The 14,973-nt window shown below is 42.7% G+C and overlaps 1 protein-coding gene across 3 annotated transcripts in view; it reads right to left on the bottom strand.

Annotated features, from left to right (window-relative positions):
* The window catches only part of LOC110979041 (beta-1,4-galactosyltransferase 6-like), a 43,907-nt gene that overhangs the window by 20,820 nt on the left and 8,114 nt on the right, over positions 1–14,973 (bottom strand). For all 3 annotated transcript variants that reach the window (XM_022234526.2, XM_022234507.2, XM_022234517.2), the window contains exon 2: positions 5,055–5,198. In XM_022234526.2, coding sequence (XP_022090218.2) covers positions 5,055–5,198 — 144 coding nt within the window. The remainder of the gene's footprint in view (positions 1–5,054; positions 5,199–14,973) is intronic.

Raw genomic sequence — 14,973 nt, 5'->3', positions numbered from 1 at the left:
AAATAATCTTTTCTCCAGTCAAAATAACAGGTTTACACTGTTTCCTGGAACAAACGGAAAGAAAAGGTGAATGCAATTTCCTGTTTGTTAATTCATATACATGTACAGTAAGTACATAAAACTACCTATGATGCATGTGTTTCAGGGGAAACTAGTGATTAGGCAAGGGCCGTTAAGTGTTGCCAGCCGGGAAGTGCAAAGAACCGGGAACAATTTTCTCATGAGCTTATTACCTGGAATCGTGACATGATTCGCCGCGATAAAGGCAGGTGTACATGTACATGTGCATTTCTTGCATGTTTTGTCGATCACTTCCAAAGTTCCTGTAAATGTGTTAGTAGAATCACCCCCTGTCAAGTGATCGCTCAAAGTTGAATCTACATCATTGTACATGGGTACATTGTAAAGCTGGGCAATTTTCCTCCGAAAACAAATCCTTTACGGGGTACTCTTCTTTTTCTTCTGATCCCAAAAGAATTTCTTTTTCCTGCAGCACTTTGTTACAGAAATGCAGGTGTGTATTGCGCTAGTAAAACTGAACAAAAGTGTGGGTTCAATTTTTGGACGGGTTTCTTTTTGGACCTCTTCTCCTGTCTGTATCCATAATTCAACCATGTACCGTAGGAGGTATCCATGCAGCAGAAATACCGGTTTTCCATGAAATTTGGCAACGCACAGTGTTTTTAAATTAGTCAGGTTAACTACATGTACATGTTAGTGCAGTTCAAAAACATGTGTGTACATGTGTGTGCCTATTCATGTATGATACATGTAAATGGGAGAGGGTTGCGGACCACATCCACAAACATGTATAGATCTATGTACATGTCTGTACATGTACAGTGTACATGCACCACTATTTCCCTACATGTACATGTACTACACATGTACCAGTATGTAGCATACATGTACATGTAGATGCACATACATGTTAACCCTAACCCCCCAAGGGTTGCTAGCCCTAACCTTCCCCATTCACACAAACAATGACAAAGGTACACACCCATATGGGACTTTGTGCGCAGAGGCTGTTGGACTTTGTTTTCCTGAGGTATGCCAAACCCAATGCAAAAGCTAGCTGTTATGGGCCTACCAGACCTATCCCCCCAAAATTAGACACTTCACTGCTGTTTAACTCTGTGTGGTTGTGGAAGGTTAGGGTTAAAGTACAGTAAAGTACATGAAAATGTAGGTGTACATGTACTGATGATAAACAGAGATTAAAGAAGTTTTCTTGTTTTTCGTTGTCTGTTGCAAACACAAGCCCTTTGACACCATTTCCTACAAAAAAGCTACCTGCTTGAGACATATTCCAGTACAACTGGAAATTTAAGGTCCAGTTTTGTCCAGTTTCTGTTACCAGTCCATCTGGTGCATGGTTTCTTAAGTTTCAAAATTTGTTAATTTTCCAAGAGCGAATGCAAATTAACTGCCGAACAAAAGTACAGGACATACTTGTATAGCTTGATATCTCTTGTCAAATTTTGCAGGTCAGGTGTAGCATGGACAGAAAAAGTCAAGTGTTGGACCCACAATTAATAGAATGGCTCAACTACACATGATGGGTACCGGTATGCAGTTAAGGAACGTATATCGGTAATTTGGGGGTAGGGAGTAAATGGATGTCAAATATCCCTTGTGTGCGTGACTCCTTACAGAGAATTTTCTAACCAACGATGAGAAGTGAAAGCTATCCCATCCCAATCAAAACTTAGATGGATACTTCGCTGACATTAAAACAATACTGTGATGTTCCATGCCACATTGAAACGTTATGACGATCACCATGGTTACAGATCCTACTGCCCGCGTGCAGGACGCCAGCTGGCAGTATCATATAACACTGCACAGATATACGGTACCAGTACTCTGCATGAGTCAGTGACATCAGACTGCGCACATCTCTTAATAAGTTCGCTGACGATTGGCGTCACGTACTACATGTGGACGTTTGTGGAGGCAGCATTTTGGCCGAGATGCCTGGGCATTCATTTTACTTGTATCCTCAGCGCGCCGCCTGGGCACGTCAACACTTCAGGGGCAGGAGACGTCAGAGGACGTCATGTCATGTTAGACATGCACACATTCGCAGCCAGTGAGTGCTCACAAACGAGATGGTCAAACTCTGTGAATGTATAGGGCACGTCACGGCCCGTCCACAGTCGTACCAAGAGTGCGAAAGTACATGTATCATTGGCATAGGAGGGTAACAGGAAGAGAAATGAGCTTGGTTGTAAATGGGTCACATTTCTGCCCGTTTTGAACATTTGTTCCATGATCTAATGTGTTTTAAACACAGTTTTACATCAATTTAATCGTATGAAATCCTCATGCGAACATGCAAAAGAAAACAAAGTACAAAGAAAGTTTATGTTTCAAAACACAGCTACTTAAATTTCCTCCAAGTCCATAAAAAAATCCTTTGAAGTCTTGCAGCCCTTCTCTCCGTGGAACTGACCCGGGGGACAACAAAATTCGGCACAAACAGGCCACGCCGCACAAGCGTACGTCATGCATCAACACAAAAACAAGTGTGCAAAGACTATGGGGAAATAAGCCTGCGTGGAGACGCACATCATGGGTGCCCTCGCTGTGTTTCACTTTCACACCTTTGGGAAAGCCAACATAATAAGGTTCTGGCTAGCTCTTGTATGGACGTCACGTACATATAATGCACGCTCTGGCTTTCTGACGTACATGTATAGGCCTAGACTTTCCCCATGATGGCCCGTAACACTCTCACAAAATGTGATATCCCCCTTGTTGTCCCATTCCGCTTGGGCTCACGCAATCCGCGTCCCCCGTCCCGGCAAACAAACATTGCAGTCGTGAACAGAATGAGTCAATTCGTTTTCTACGATTCATGTACATGTACTTTCCCACAATTTTAAAAAAATAAAACAAAATGAAACGAAATTTTAAAAATAGAGAACAATAATGAAAAGGTAAACGGTAACTCGGATGAACATCCTGACTGCCTGGTGTACCAGTACAACAGGTGCCATGACAAGCAGTATCACTTGAATATGCGTCAATTCCCAAATGTTTCACAGACATTTATGTACATGTACATGTACATACTGTATGTAGATAAACCATGCATGTGCCCATACAAATATATGGCACATGTACAATGCACATGTGAAAAAAAGCTCAAATGTACATGTACTGCCATATGTGTACGACAGTAGTGTAGAGTACATGTGTGGATAAATGTACATGTACACTGTACACTAGACAGGCCTCCAACACAAAAACATGAAGCAGTGTACATTTGTACCAGCAGGTACCTGGTTGCACATGTTCATGGGAGCAGTGATTTTGAATAGCACTGCTGTCACCAAATCAATCTGTATGGCCCAACATTCCACTCAAGGAAGCTGGCACATGTCTGTAATGTAAGGTACAATGTAGGTAACTGCCATTGAAGGGAGGGGCCTTTGTGCTTTCATAACCCCACACACCATAATTCAACCTGGAAAGCTTCACTGGCAGACTGAATGGGCCATGGGTTGGACCATTGTGCTCCACTTATCCCATTGTTAAGGCACTGTCTGGCCCTGCTTTATTGAAGCCCTTTTGGGGAGTTGATCTAGCTTTTGGTACCAGTGCTTTCTTCCACAAAAAATACAGGCATTGCCAAGGAAACATAGCTGTGGGTAGCCTGACTTGACCTCGGCAAGGCAGTTGCAGTTTAAAATAACGCATAACCGTAGCTAGAAAAAATCAATAGTGAAATGTGAGTTGTGAATGGTACATGTACAGTGTACATGCACTAAGAACAGACTACAGGAAAAACAGTCCTCCAAGTCTGCTTGGGTCTAAGCCACGGACATATGCAGCAAGGTATGAGACGGAGAGAACCCCCCCTGCTTTGTGTTGGTCATTGTCTCGCAGGAATCTGGGGAATTCCTTTCAGACATCTTGGGGGGGATGTGTTACATGTAAGTAACAATAGTCTGGAATGTGTATGGAGATTGGACATGTTGGGGGGGTACCCCTCGGTCTCATTTCTTGCTGGGTACAGCTACGGAAGCAAATTACATTGTAGGTCCTGCCAAGGCACTTCGTTCAGTGTTTCACAGCTGGAAATTAAATTGTGTCTTCTAATTACAAAAATATGTGAAAGACTGATCAGCGCACATTATCACGTGTTCTACATGTACATTTACTGCTGCATGACGCTGTTCAAAATCGGGACTTTGTAAGGTTGAAGTTTTGTTTTTACTATTAATCTATCCACCCTAGGCTGAAGTGCTCCCTCATAAGCAAACGAAAGACAGATGGTACCGAGTTTTCCAACCAGGTCCTTGCACGCGTTCAGCGTGCACGAGAAGATCATATACTATATGCAGGACTAATTTCGTTGCACGTACTGAGCGTGCTCTGCGTCAAATGCGCATAAACTTGCATGCCTATGCGGTGAGTGCATACCAAATGATGGTCAATTTCATTTCAAAGCATGCCCTCTTTTGTTCCTGCTTGGAGTGGATTAAATGTGGCAGGAGCAGGGGGCCTTGTGAATACAGTGGCCTGGTGGTCTGTGCTTGCGATTCCTGATTAGGTGGTGGGGGGGTCGAATCCAGCAGCTGGCCCTATGCTGTGTCCTTGGGCAATCCACCTCATGCCAAATTGCCTCTTTGCACCAAGGATGATACTTGTGCAAATGTACAATGTAACTGGGCACCTGTATTATGTAAGGAATAACCAGCCATCAAATAGCATCCCATCCTGACAGACTAGAACTTTTTTGGGTTATTTTGTGACAAGGAAAGTGGAGATCAACACTGAGCCTGATTAGCCATACAGGTACCAGCTTGAGATAGACCTTTTCTCTCCACAGTCATCGTGTAATGCAAAAACCTAAACAACAACCTGAAATCCTGACCCACAAAATGTCCAAGAACGGATAATTCCTGCTGTATCTCCAGCTGGTGTATAAAATGCACCGCTGTTGAGTCTGGTCAGTATCAAACAGGTCTTACTTTCTGAGATGGTCGGGATTTTGTCCAATAGGTCTACAGTAAGGTGCAGGGAGAACAGACCTGTCTTACCTCTTCTGTAAAGGCATTTTTTGTCGTCTGCTAGACTGCCGTCAGCCCCTCTCTCTGCTTTGGTCGACCGTCTGATGTCCCTCAGTATACCGAGGATGTCTGTGTGCGGCAGCACAGGGCCCGAGTCTACGGGGACTTCAAAGACTGCAAGAGGGGAACCAGAAGGCAAAAAGAAACGAGTCAAAGATAAGCTGCTGACCTGGGTTAATCACACCCTGCTGCCCTTCATCTTACAAGATCTTTGGAGGGCGAGAAATGGGGCATTCTTTGCGCTTTCAATTCAGATATTCAATTAAATACATGGGTAGTTGAATGTATTATGAACTTTCTCACTGATAAATGTTGAAGTGGAAATTTCACTACACACCTAATGTATCAGTTACAGCACTTTGGGAAATTGGTGGGGGGGCTCTGCATTTTACATGTAGGGGCACAACCAAAAGAAGTAATTAACAACGATATTTGAAACCCTCCACCGGTCTTGAGAGGAAACAGGACTCTCTCAAGGAGTTACCACACTTTTATAGCCAGATCCCGAGGGGTGTGAAAATGTGAACAACAGCCATAATTAAAGGTGCTTCTTGTGAGCTTTGACAAACACAAAAACCGTCTTATAAATGCTGGTACCAATGTAAGTGTACCAGTGCATCTTCACATTATTAAAGTCAGCTAGGTACAATGGAAGACTCGTGAATCAAGACAGTGTGACAGCTATCGGTTACCAGTACATGTATAGTGCATGTGCATGTTTGTAAAATGTTGCAGATAAAGAGGTGGGCTATATAGATGTACATGTATGTTCACCAAAGCAAAATTTACTGCCTTCTAGAGATTCAATTGCAGGGGCTGACTAGTGCACGCAGGTACATGAACATGTACCTACATGTACCTACACTATACAATGTACATGTGCATATACAGTATTCTCATAATCTCAAGGCCCCTCAGCTACACTGCACATTAGCATACTCAATGCACATGGGCCAACACACCCTTGAGGCCCCACGCTTCAACTGACACTAACAACAAAACTGTGCAAGCAACACACATGTTGGACTAAACTCATTCTTCACAGCTGCGCCCCAAAAAATCGGGCGTGGGACAGCCCAGTTCTTAGGGAATTCCCCTCCCCCACCCCGAGATGTGAGATGGTCAGAGAAAGCCGCCTATTTCAAGGCTAACAAACACGCTGAGTCTGGTCATATTTATGATAGACAGTCTAATGCCCAAGTAATCAAATCTGTCGTGCATCTCCCAGACCACATAAGCGGCTAGCAACTGGCGAGAGTAAGCTGTAAATGAAACTGGTGTGGACAGCAGCAGTCTCCTTCATTTCACAGCTGAAAGATTCTCCTTTTAAATCTGTCAGGTAAAATAAGGAGAAACAATTATCTCCGATCCTGTCTCCCCCCTCATAAAATGAGTCATAGATCATGCACGTGGGGGTCATACATATGAAAGTCTGGATCCTTTGTGGAAATCAAGGTATGTACATGTCCATGCACACGTACAATCGAGATTCAAACACAAAGCCTAAGCCATACGGCTAACACTCACTACCACACAGGTACAGCGTAGTGTATGTGTACTTTCTGAGGGGCCATCGTGAACAAAATTTCAAACAAGACCTGCCTAAAAATTTTGTTATGTTAGTACTGTACCAGTACTAGCACTAGACAATACAGAATTTATTTCAGGCCTTTTTGAATATACTTGCGTTTGTTTCAGGGGCTAGAATTTTGGCAAATTTGTTCGACCACCTAAAACATATCAGTACCCAGGGGAAACTCTGACGTACATGTACGTTGCCTTAATCCTTCAAAATCCTAGGGCAATTCCTGTCATTGCATTGTGGCAGGCACATGATACATCCTAGAGCAGTGCCGATGATTTCAAAGATACTGTACATGTACATGTACCACTATGTACCATACATGTATAATCCAGGCCTGAATATACACGTACATGTACACCTAAATGACACGAGGTCTATCGCAAGACCTTGAGACCATAATGCATCCTTTGCCATCGGCCACATCTTTTTTGCCATTCAGGCTCAATCCCCTAATGTCCTCCACAAACCGCCCAGAGGGTTTAGGAATTAATGGGATTAATGGGCTGGGATTAATAATTAACTTTAATTTCCCCTTTCTAGTGAGCATTCACCCGACTGGGCAAAATCAATCATATTTACTCCATTCTTAAACTTTTATTTTTCTACATATACCTGTCCATGCGTGTACTTGTGCGTGCATGCGCATTAATTTTTTAACATAATTGTGGCATACACGTAATGCCTCTTTTGTGCAAATCCATGTACAGTGTACAATGAACAACGTGATCATAAATTGATGGCGTCCCCACTACATTTTAACTATTGATCTGCTATCCATATTGGAGCAGCTTGAACGATATGCACATTATAATGCTCTGAATCCATACAACACAAGAGGTACAGAGACGCGTACATGTACTGTGCGTGGCCATGCAGTACCGTACATCCAGCCAAAAGCCCCTCTCCTGTGAAATACGCCTATTCATACTCTGCCCGCCTCCACGTTTAATCCCAAGGGTTCGCAAGTTGCATCAACGGCCCGCCTCGGTGAAGGGGGCGACTGACAGAAGTGCATTCACCGGGAGGTAATCACTGGCTAATGTTCCCCCTGCAAACTGTACATAAACCTGTATAGATCTAGCCACTATGGTTGTAGGGACGAGAAATATGGGATGCCAGCTGTTTTCAGGGGCTGGATGGCTGAGCCAGTGTAAATGTACCGTACCCCGGTAGTTAACGTAACTGCAAGAAGGCACTGTGCAGGCGTGCAGACCAACTGAGTCCATGAACACTTGTGAATATTTTAAATAAACAGAGTATCCAATTACATACATTTCAGTGTTTTTTAAGCCCTTTCTCAACATCAAAACTTTACACTTTCACAATTGCAAATAACAATGGAGCTAAATGTTCTCGTACCGTGGGCTGGCAGGTAAGGGCTGTGCATTTACAAGTATTTTTGGAACCAGGTACCGATTTTATGTCAATGCCAGGTATCCCGATACCCTTTGGATATAAAGAACACTTAACAAATGGCATTGTGTGTAAGTACCCGGCCTGATATATCGATGGGTGGGTATATGTACCGTACCAGGGTACCCAGCACAGGCAGGCAGGCAGGCTTCAATTCAGCCCAAATGCTGGCCAGAGATTTAGAATGCTGGCTAACACCGGTGGCAGCCAGTGCCATCTAGCATTGGTAGCTACCAATACAACCCTGCTAGCCACCCCAATGGGCTGCAAGCTTAACCAAGAGAGGACGGTACCAGTATTTTCCAAAGCAACAGAGGCTCCTTTGGCATTGAACTGTACTTCATTGGTTCACGAACGACTACAAAATGCACACGTCACAGTTGCCTCACTACGGCCACATGAAAGCTCCGACCAACACGGCTCTTTTCAACCGATGAGGGGGTGATTCTGTTCGAGGCGGACACCCTCTCCAACCTGACCAGGATTCTTCCCCATATCTTCCTATGCCCTCCGAAATGCAAGAGATCAGCAGAACATTATTTGCACTTCAAGCTACCGACAGCCAGGTTTACTTGGACCACATCACAACCGGACATGAGGGCAGAATCCGGAAGGCTCTGCCTTGGAAAACAAACGTATTGTGACAATATTGAAGTAATTGCCCAGGAAGAGGATAATGGATTCTCAGAATCTCAGTAATAAAATTGCAGTTTCTGCCATGTACACGTAGCGGTACACACAACATCACTGCTCTGGCTGTTGACGACACATTCAAGACGTAAAAGCCAGAGAGACCCTGTAACACAATCCAATGTCCAAAAAAAAAAACTTGAACATTAACACAAGGAATGGGTCATAAAGGTAGAGACATTCAATTTCGCAGGCCATTTGTATGTCAAGTGCCAGGTGCACTGAACAATACTGTTCATCTCATTTCATTTCCTTACATGCCATTCACGATCAAATGGTTTTGTTTTAATATCGGTATATACCAAAGTGACTGGGGAATGGTTTGGTAGTCAACGAATCCACCAAAACAACCCTCCATTAATTTCTGAGAAATATGGAAGGGTTGCGTAGCACCGTGATCAGAATATTGACAAGAATATAATATCAAATCACAATGCACATGGCCCAACCTACGTAAAAATATACATTGATGCTGGGGCATTTAAAACAAGCAAAGTTTTAGAATCCACTTTTTCTCCAAAATCCAGGAATGCTGAAAGGAAAAAAAAAATGTCACAGGCATCATTTACAATCAAAATGAACACCAGACTCCATCAATAAAAAACATCAAACCTCTAAAAGGGGCAGTTCCATTTGAAAGTTTGGGAAAATCTGTAAACGGATTTGAAGCCTTTTTTTTTTGTTAAAACGTGTCAACATCCCACCCTTAGAAGCCATCATCGTACCGGTTGACGTCCAGCGTGCACTCTGTACGTGTATGCTCCCACAGCAGCCTGCTGTTGGTCACCTGCTTCAAACTACCGTTACATGTAGGGTAGAAACAAGATCTTGGCTGTTCTGACAGTGACTGTGTCATGGCGAACAGTAAAAACTGGGAAACAATTGGGCCTCAAAAAAAATAGATGTAGCAGAAATTCCAAACCTCCGGTGGGAAAAAACAGCACCAAAAAGGCAAATACTTCAACACAGTACTTCACAAAACTCATGATCACACCGCGGCGCCGGTTTGAGTGAGGCCTAAATGTTGTAACGAATTAGGGTTTACTTGGAATACATTATTGGAAGGGGTTTGACAGGGGTTTGAGCACGCCATAAAGAACACACGCCAAGCACCAACTTTTAAAAACATTAAGTTCCAAGTTTTGTGTACAGATCCAAAAACACTTTGGTTTGTATGTATGCTCCAAGTAAATCACACAGCAGGGTACACTTTCCCTTCTCTGGCAATGCTTTTAAGACCAGGTAGTCTGTTTACCGCTCACCGCCGTCATGGTCTTGTTTTCCTGTCTACGGCTAATAGCCTCAGCAGCAACAACAAGAGCAGTTTGTCACTGACGTCTCCAACTCATCATTAACAACGTCAAGTCCATCGTTTCCTTCTTTTCCCAGGTTCTCTGTCTGGCAAAGCAGCCTCTAGAGGTGCTCCGATCAATAACGTTGGCTTCTCAGTTTCTGTATCGCGCCAGGTATGGACCCTAATGGAATCCTGAGTGTTTGGCCAAACGGGGCACCACACAAATATTAAACACCATTGACATTCTCTTTGTTTGCTTAATGAGGCTTACGTATTCGTACAGGTGCAAGAACCGCTACACGTTCACTGTGCGGTACCACCTACGAGTACATGTACATCGCGTACACCCGCACAGATATTGGTACCGATAGTAGTGTCAGTTGTGCATTCGTTTTCAAGGAAGCAGGTTTTGGAATCATGTTAAACCTCCATGTACCGGTAGTACACATGCAATGTACATGTACAAACATAATTTTGTTGTACATGTACATGAATGCCCATAAAATGCACATACATATACTGGTAACGGTCCATGTACAGTATGGACATACATGTACATTTGTACATGGGCATTGTATGTGTACATGTACATGTACACACATCTGAACACACACCGGTACATGTACATTAAACACGTCCTCAAGCCGACCTGCTAGAATGAATCTTACATGTAGTATTCTAATCTTTAATTTGGAATCACATTGGTTGAAAATTTATCGAGGCAAATGTAATTTTGTTGTTCAAATGAAGCTGTCTCAAGAATCTCAGGGTGAAACAACTTATCTTCAAGAAATTGACAAATGATGCACATGGCAAATAAACTTCCTTTTTTCTTGGCTGCAGGTGAAGCCATTGGGTCTCGTACTCTCAGTTTCTGAATTCAGCTTGTAAGCTGCGTTAGACGGGGGTCGCTCAAAACCAAACCGTTACGTGTCATTTTAGCACCCAAAATGCAGTCACTAACAGAAAACTTTTGTTTTTTGACAAAAAACAGTATTTTTTTCTGCTTTGTCTGCCTTGTAATGTGCAAAAAAATACTTGTAAACTGAAAATCCAATTCACTTACACGGAGGCTCACTATATGCACATCTGGGCACACTATTACTGTCCTCATACATGCACCAGTGCATATACATGTAGTTTACTTTTTGAATCTTTTACAATAAATTTACAGAACAAGTAAAGAAACAGAAATTCCTGTAACATACCGAAATAAGTATTTCGGGTTTCTATGATAAACACAACTCGGTTACAATGTAAGTGGAGAAAATTACCAGTACATACAAGGTTCAGGGTAAGGCACGATGTTTTTTTTTTTTACGTGCCTGGAATTCATCAATTTATTTCAGCCACTTCCTCTTACTAGAATTAGAAGAAACGTGCAGGTGGAAGTAGAATAATCCCAAGCCAACTGTCGAAACCCCTTCAGGGACGAAGGCGTTGCCATGGGCACAGCTTTTACTCGTTAGTTACAGATCCAATTACATTTGGTAAAGACATTTATGTGATACCTACATGTAACTGGCATTTTACCTCTGGAGGTGAGCGGTGAATACTACATGCATACATGTACATGTATGCATGTAAGGTGCCTGCACAAACGACCCCTGTTTATGGTGGCCGAGTGTCTACCAATTTGCACTCAAGACTGGTTTCTTTTCCCTTGAGACGTGAAATATGGGACTAGTGGGGGAGAAAACAGGCTTTGTACAGGGAAAAATAGCAACGGTCTTGCATTAAAGCAACAAAGCACAAGGACTACGGACAGCAACGCACACGCTCTATTTTCAGTTTTGCTCTGCAAGGTGAATCATTTACATGTAGCACAAGGATCTAAAACTGCCTACATGTACAGAACAAAGGCATGGGACTAGACTAGAAACCAACAATGCAATCTGCTAAACCAACAAAGGAGATGTTCACCTAGCAGGATCAAAGATCAGAAGTACCTTACATGAACATCAGACCAACCATAGTTTGCCTGTACTCTCCAACAACATTACAATTATACATGTGTACTGTAGGGTACACTGTACATTTACAAGTACATGTACATGTAAATGTATGTCCCAACAGGAACCTTCTCAATAGGAACTGGTTCAGCTGTATTAAACCTTCAATGGATTACAGCTACCAGTACATGGTAGCTGAAAACTTGCCCTCGATTCTCAACATACATGTGTACATGGTAGTTGTGCCCCTTGACAACAAGCCTTTAACTTCAACACAGAGAGGTAAACAAGTCAACAATGAAGACTATGATACATGACATCAATGACTAGAGGTCCACCAGCACTGGTGCATGTACAGCCCCAATGTGTGCAGTGTCCATACCTGTACTATCGGTGCATGTACATAAACTTATGCATGGGTAATTCTAGAAATTAGGAGTCCGTTTTTTTTTTTTCCATGTCCCTGTGATGAGTTTAATGCAAGTTACCTGCCAAACAAATATTAGTAATAGTTTGAAATCAATTCCGTTGATAGTTCCAGCTCACATAACAAAGGTCAGATGTAACAGGGATACACGAATGTCACACTTCAGGACCGCTACTTTCTGGGATTACATGTATTTGTGTACAGAATTAAGCAAAATCTGGCAAAGTGCATTGGACCGACCGGTACATATACATGTACATGTTCACATCTAGTTTATGAACATTCACAGTGTGTCTTCATGCAATACATGAGCATGTGCATCAAAGGGGGTCGACTCACGATTTGCCACACCATTTAATATTCAAACAATCATCTAACTTCACCCTTACTTAGAATATCACACATCTTCCATGTGCACTCCACAGTCTGACACCAAGTTAGATTTACAAGAGTAACGGTACCACCGATTCACACTGGAGGACCCATGTATTCGTAATACTGTGAGTCCCGAGCTGGACCAAGAGAGGGTGCTATTTTTTCAGCGACAGCCGCTCCTTTGGTCAGAACTTCCTTCACTGGTTAACAAATGACTGTGAAAAACGCGCATTACTGGCACATTGCTACCAGCAAAATGAACACCCCTGACCAACTCGGCTCTTTTTCAACCAAGGAGGGGGTACTTCTGCTCAAGACGGATGGGTTCAGCCACGACAGGTACCGTTACACCGTATTTACATGTCCATACCGGTAAAATCATCTTTCACTGCACCCGCTTCAAGAACCCATTCTGCTGGTAAATGTTTTCTCTTTTTTTTTTCAATGACTAAATTCCAGGCAAATTGAGCTGAAAAAAGGAAGGATCTGCAGGCGTCTGAGTTAATACTCAAGGTTTTTTTTTAGCTCTATGGGTAACAGGATGTGTATAGGACCAGTAATGAGTATGAAATCTGAAAAAAGGCGAAAACCTCAAAGGAAATAGAGAGTCTGCATTATGGGCAACCATACCAGAAATGGTAGTTTACTCACAACAAATTTTGCTATACAGGCACTCTTATTAAATGCCAACATGAGGCTTGTGCAGGAGTAACCTGGTTCATTTGGGTCAACATTTGGCAGGGAAAAAAATAATTAGGCCTACATATACACGTACAAGTATCGAAAGAAAGAATTTGTTCTGCTTGGTACGGTAGTACATTGTAAATGCATACAGGCATCTGAAAACAGATACATGTATTAGCCATCAAGCAGGGTCCACTGAACATCTGCAGTCAGTACAGAGTAAACCTCAAACTAATTAACAAAATATGCAACTTTTACGGAAAATGAGACGGCTGAAATGAAATTTCACTACCTGACTACCCCCCCCCCAAAAAAGTATTCCTCCTGATGAAAATAACCAACATGAATCATGCTGCACCATCTGTTACAACTTCACAAAAGCCAGCCATTACACGCAGCGTAAATTCGTTCATCATGGGAATTAATTTCTGGATAATCTTGCATGCGCGTGTGCACCCATGCTACAGGTGTGTGTGTGCACACATACATAATGCAGGTTTGCAGGACGTGTCGATTCCAGGCATAACTTTAGCCCTAGAAGTCCTCAATCCTCCAACAGGTGAAGGATGGAAGAGTGTTAGGGCTAGTTATTTAAGTAGCATATAGGGTACATATGTGAGTGCAAGGGAAAAACCCAATCCTTCAGTGAATTTTTTTTTCCATTTATTTTTTATATACACATGGACCGTTACATAAACAACGCATACATTATCCACCATGTACCGGTACCCTTAGGTTTATACAAACAGCCACTGCATGTTATTTTGCCCAAGGTTGCAAAATTATTTTGACAGGGTATACAAACCTACTCCTCAAGCTTTAGCCATCTTTAATAGAAAGATACTTGCGCAATGTTAATAAATTCTCAGACAGTCCTTGGCCCCAAAGACCGTGCAGTTTCTGTGGAAAATGGTATTGTACATGTATAGTACATGTTCGTGTGCAAAGCATTCTATACGCACCAATTCACAAAAAAATTGAAGTGACCACGCAGGGCCTATAACCAATTAATGAATTAATGCATATGAATTAATGCACGCCTGTAGGCTATAGTGTGACTGCAGGTCAATGACACGAGATTGGTGCTTCAAAAGCAGTCCCCATCCTGTGTCCCGTCTACACATCTCTGCGAGACACGCTGCATGAGGCTAGGTACAATGTAATGACTTTCCCCAGGACAGCGTGCCGCCAAGCCCACGCTCGTATCTAAGCACAACCGGTACCTGTTAGCCATACATATTGGTGTGTGAACGTTATGGCTCTTTTATGACCATGTAAATTGCAGACGCTACATACACTTGCACAGGTCTAAAGAGAGCTGCCTAGAATCTGAATCGGGAAAATGTCCTAGATACAGCATCATGTATGGACATGCAATTGTGCAGCTACATGTACATTATACAAGCAAACAGGTGTTTTGGGCAATCGTGGACGTTCCTATTGTCCTTTTTTGTTCATACTTTAACTTT

The sequence above is a fragment of the Acanthaster planci genome, linkage group LG18 (genome assembly GCF_054643075.1).
Source record: "Acanthaster planci isolate LZ-2023a linkage group LG18, COTS_SCS, whole genome shotgun sequence".
Classification (NCBI taxonomy): domain Eukaryota; kingdom Metazoa; phylum Echinodermata; class Asteroidea; order Valvatida; family Acanthasteridae; genus Acanthaster; species Acanthaster planci.
This window is presented reverse-complemented; position numbering and strand designations above follow the sequence as displayed.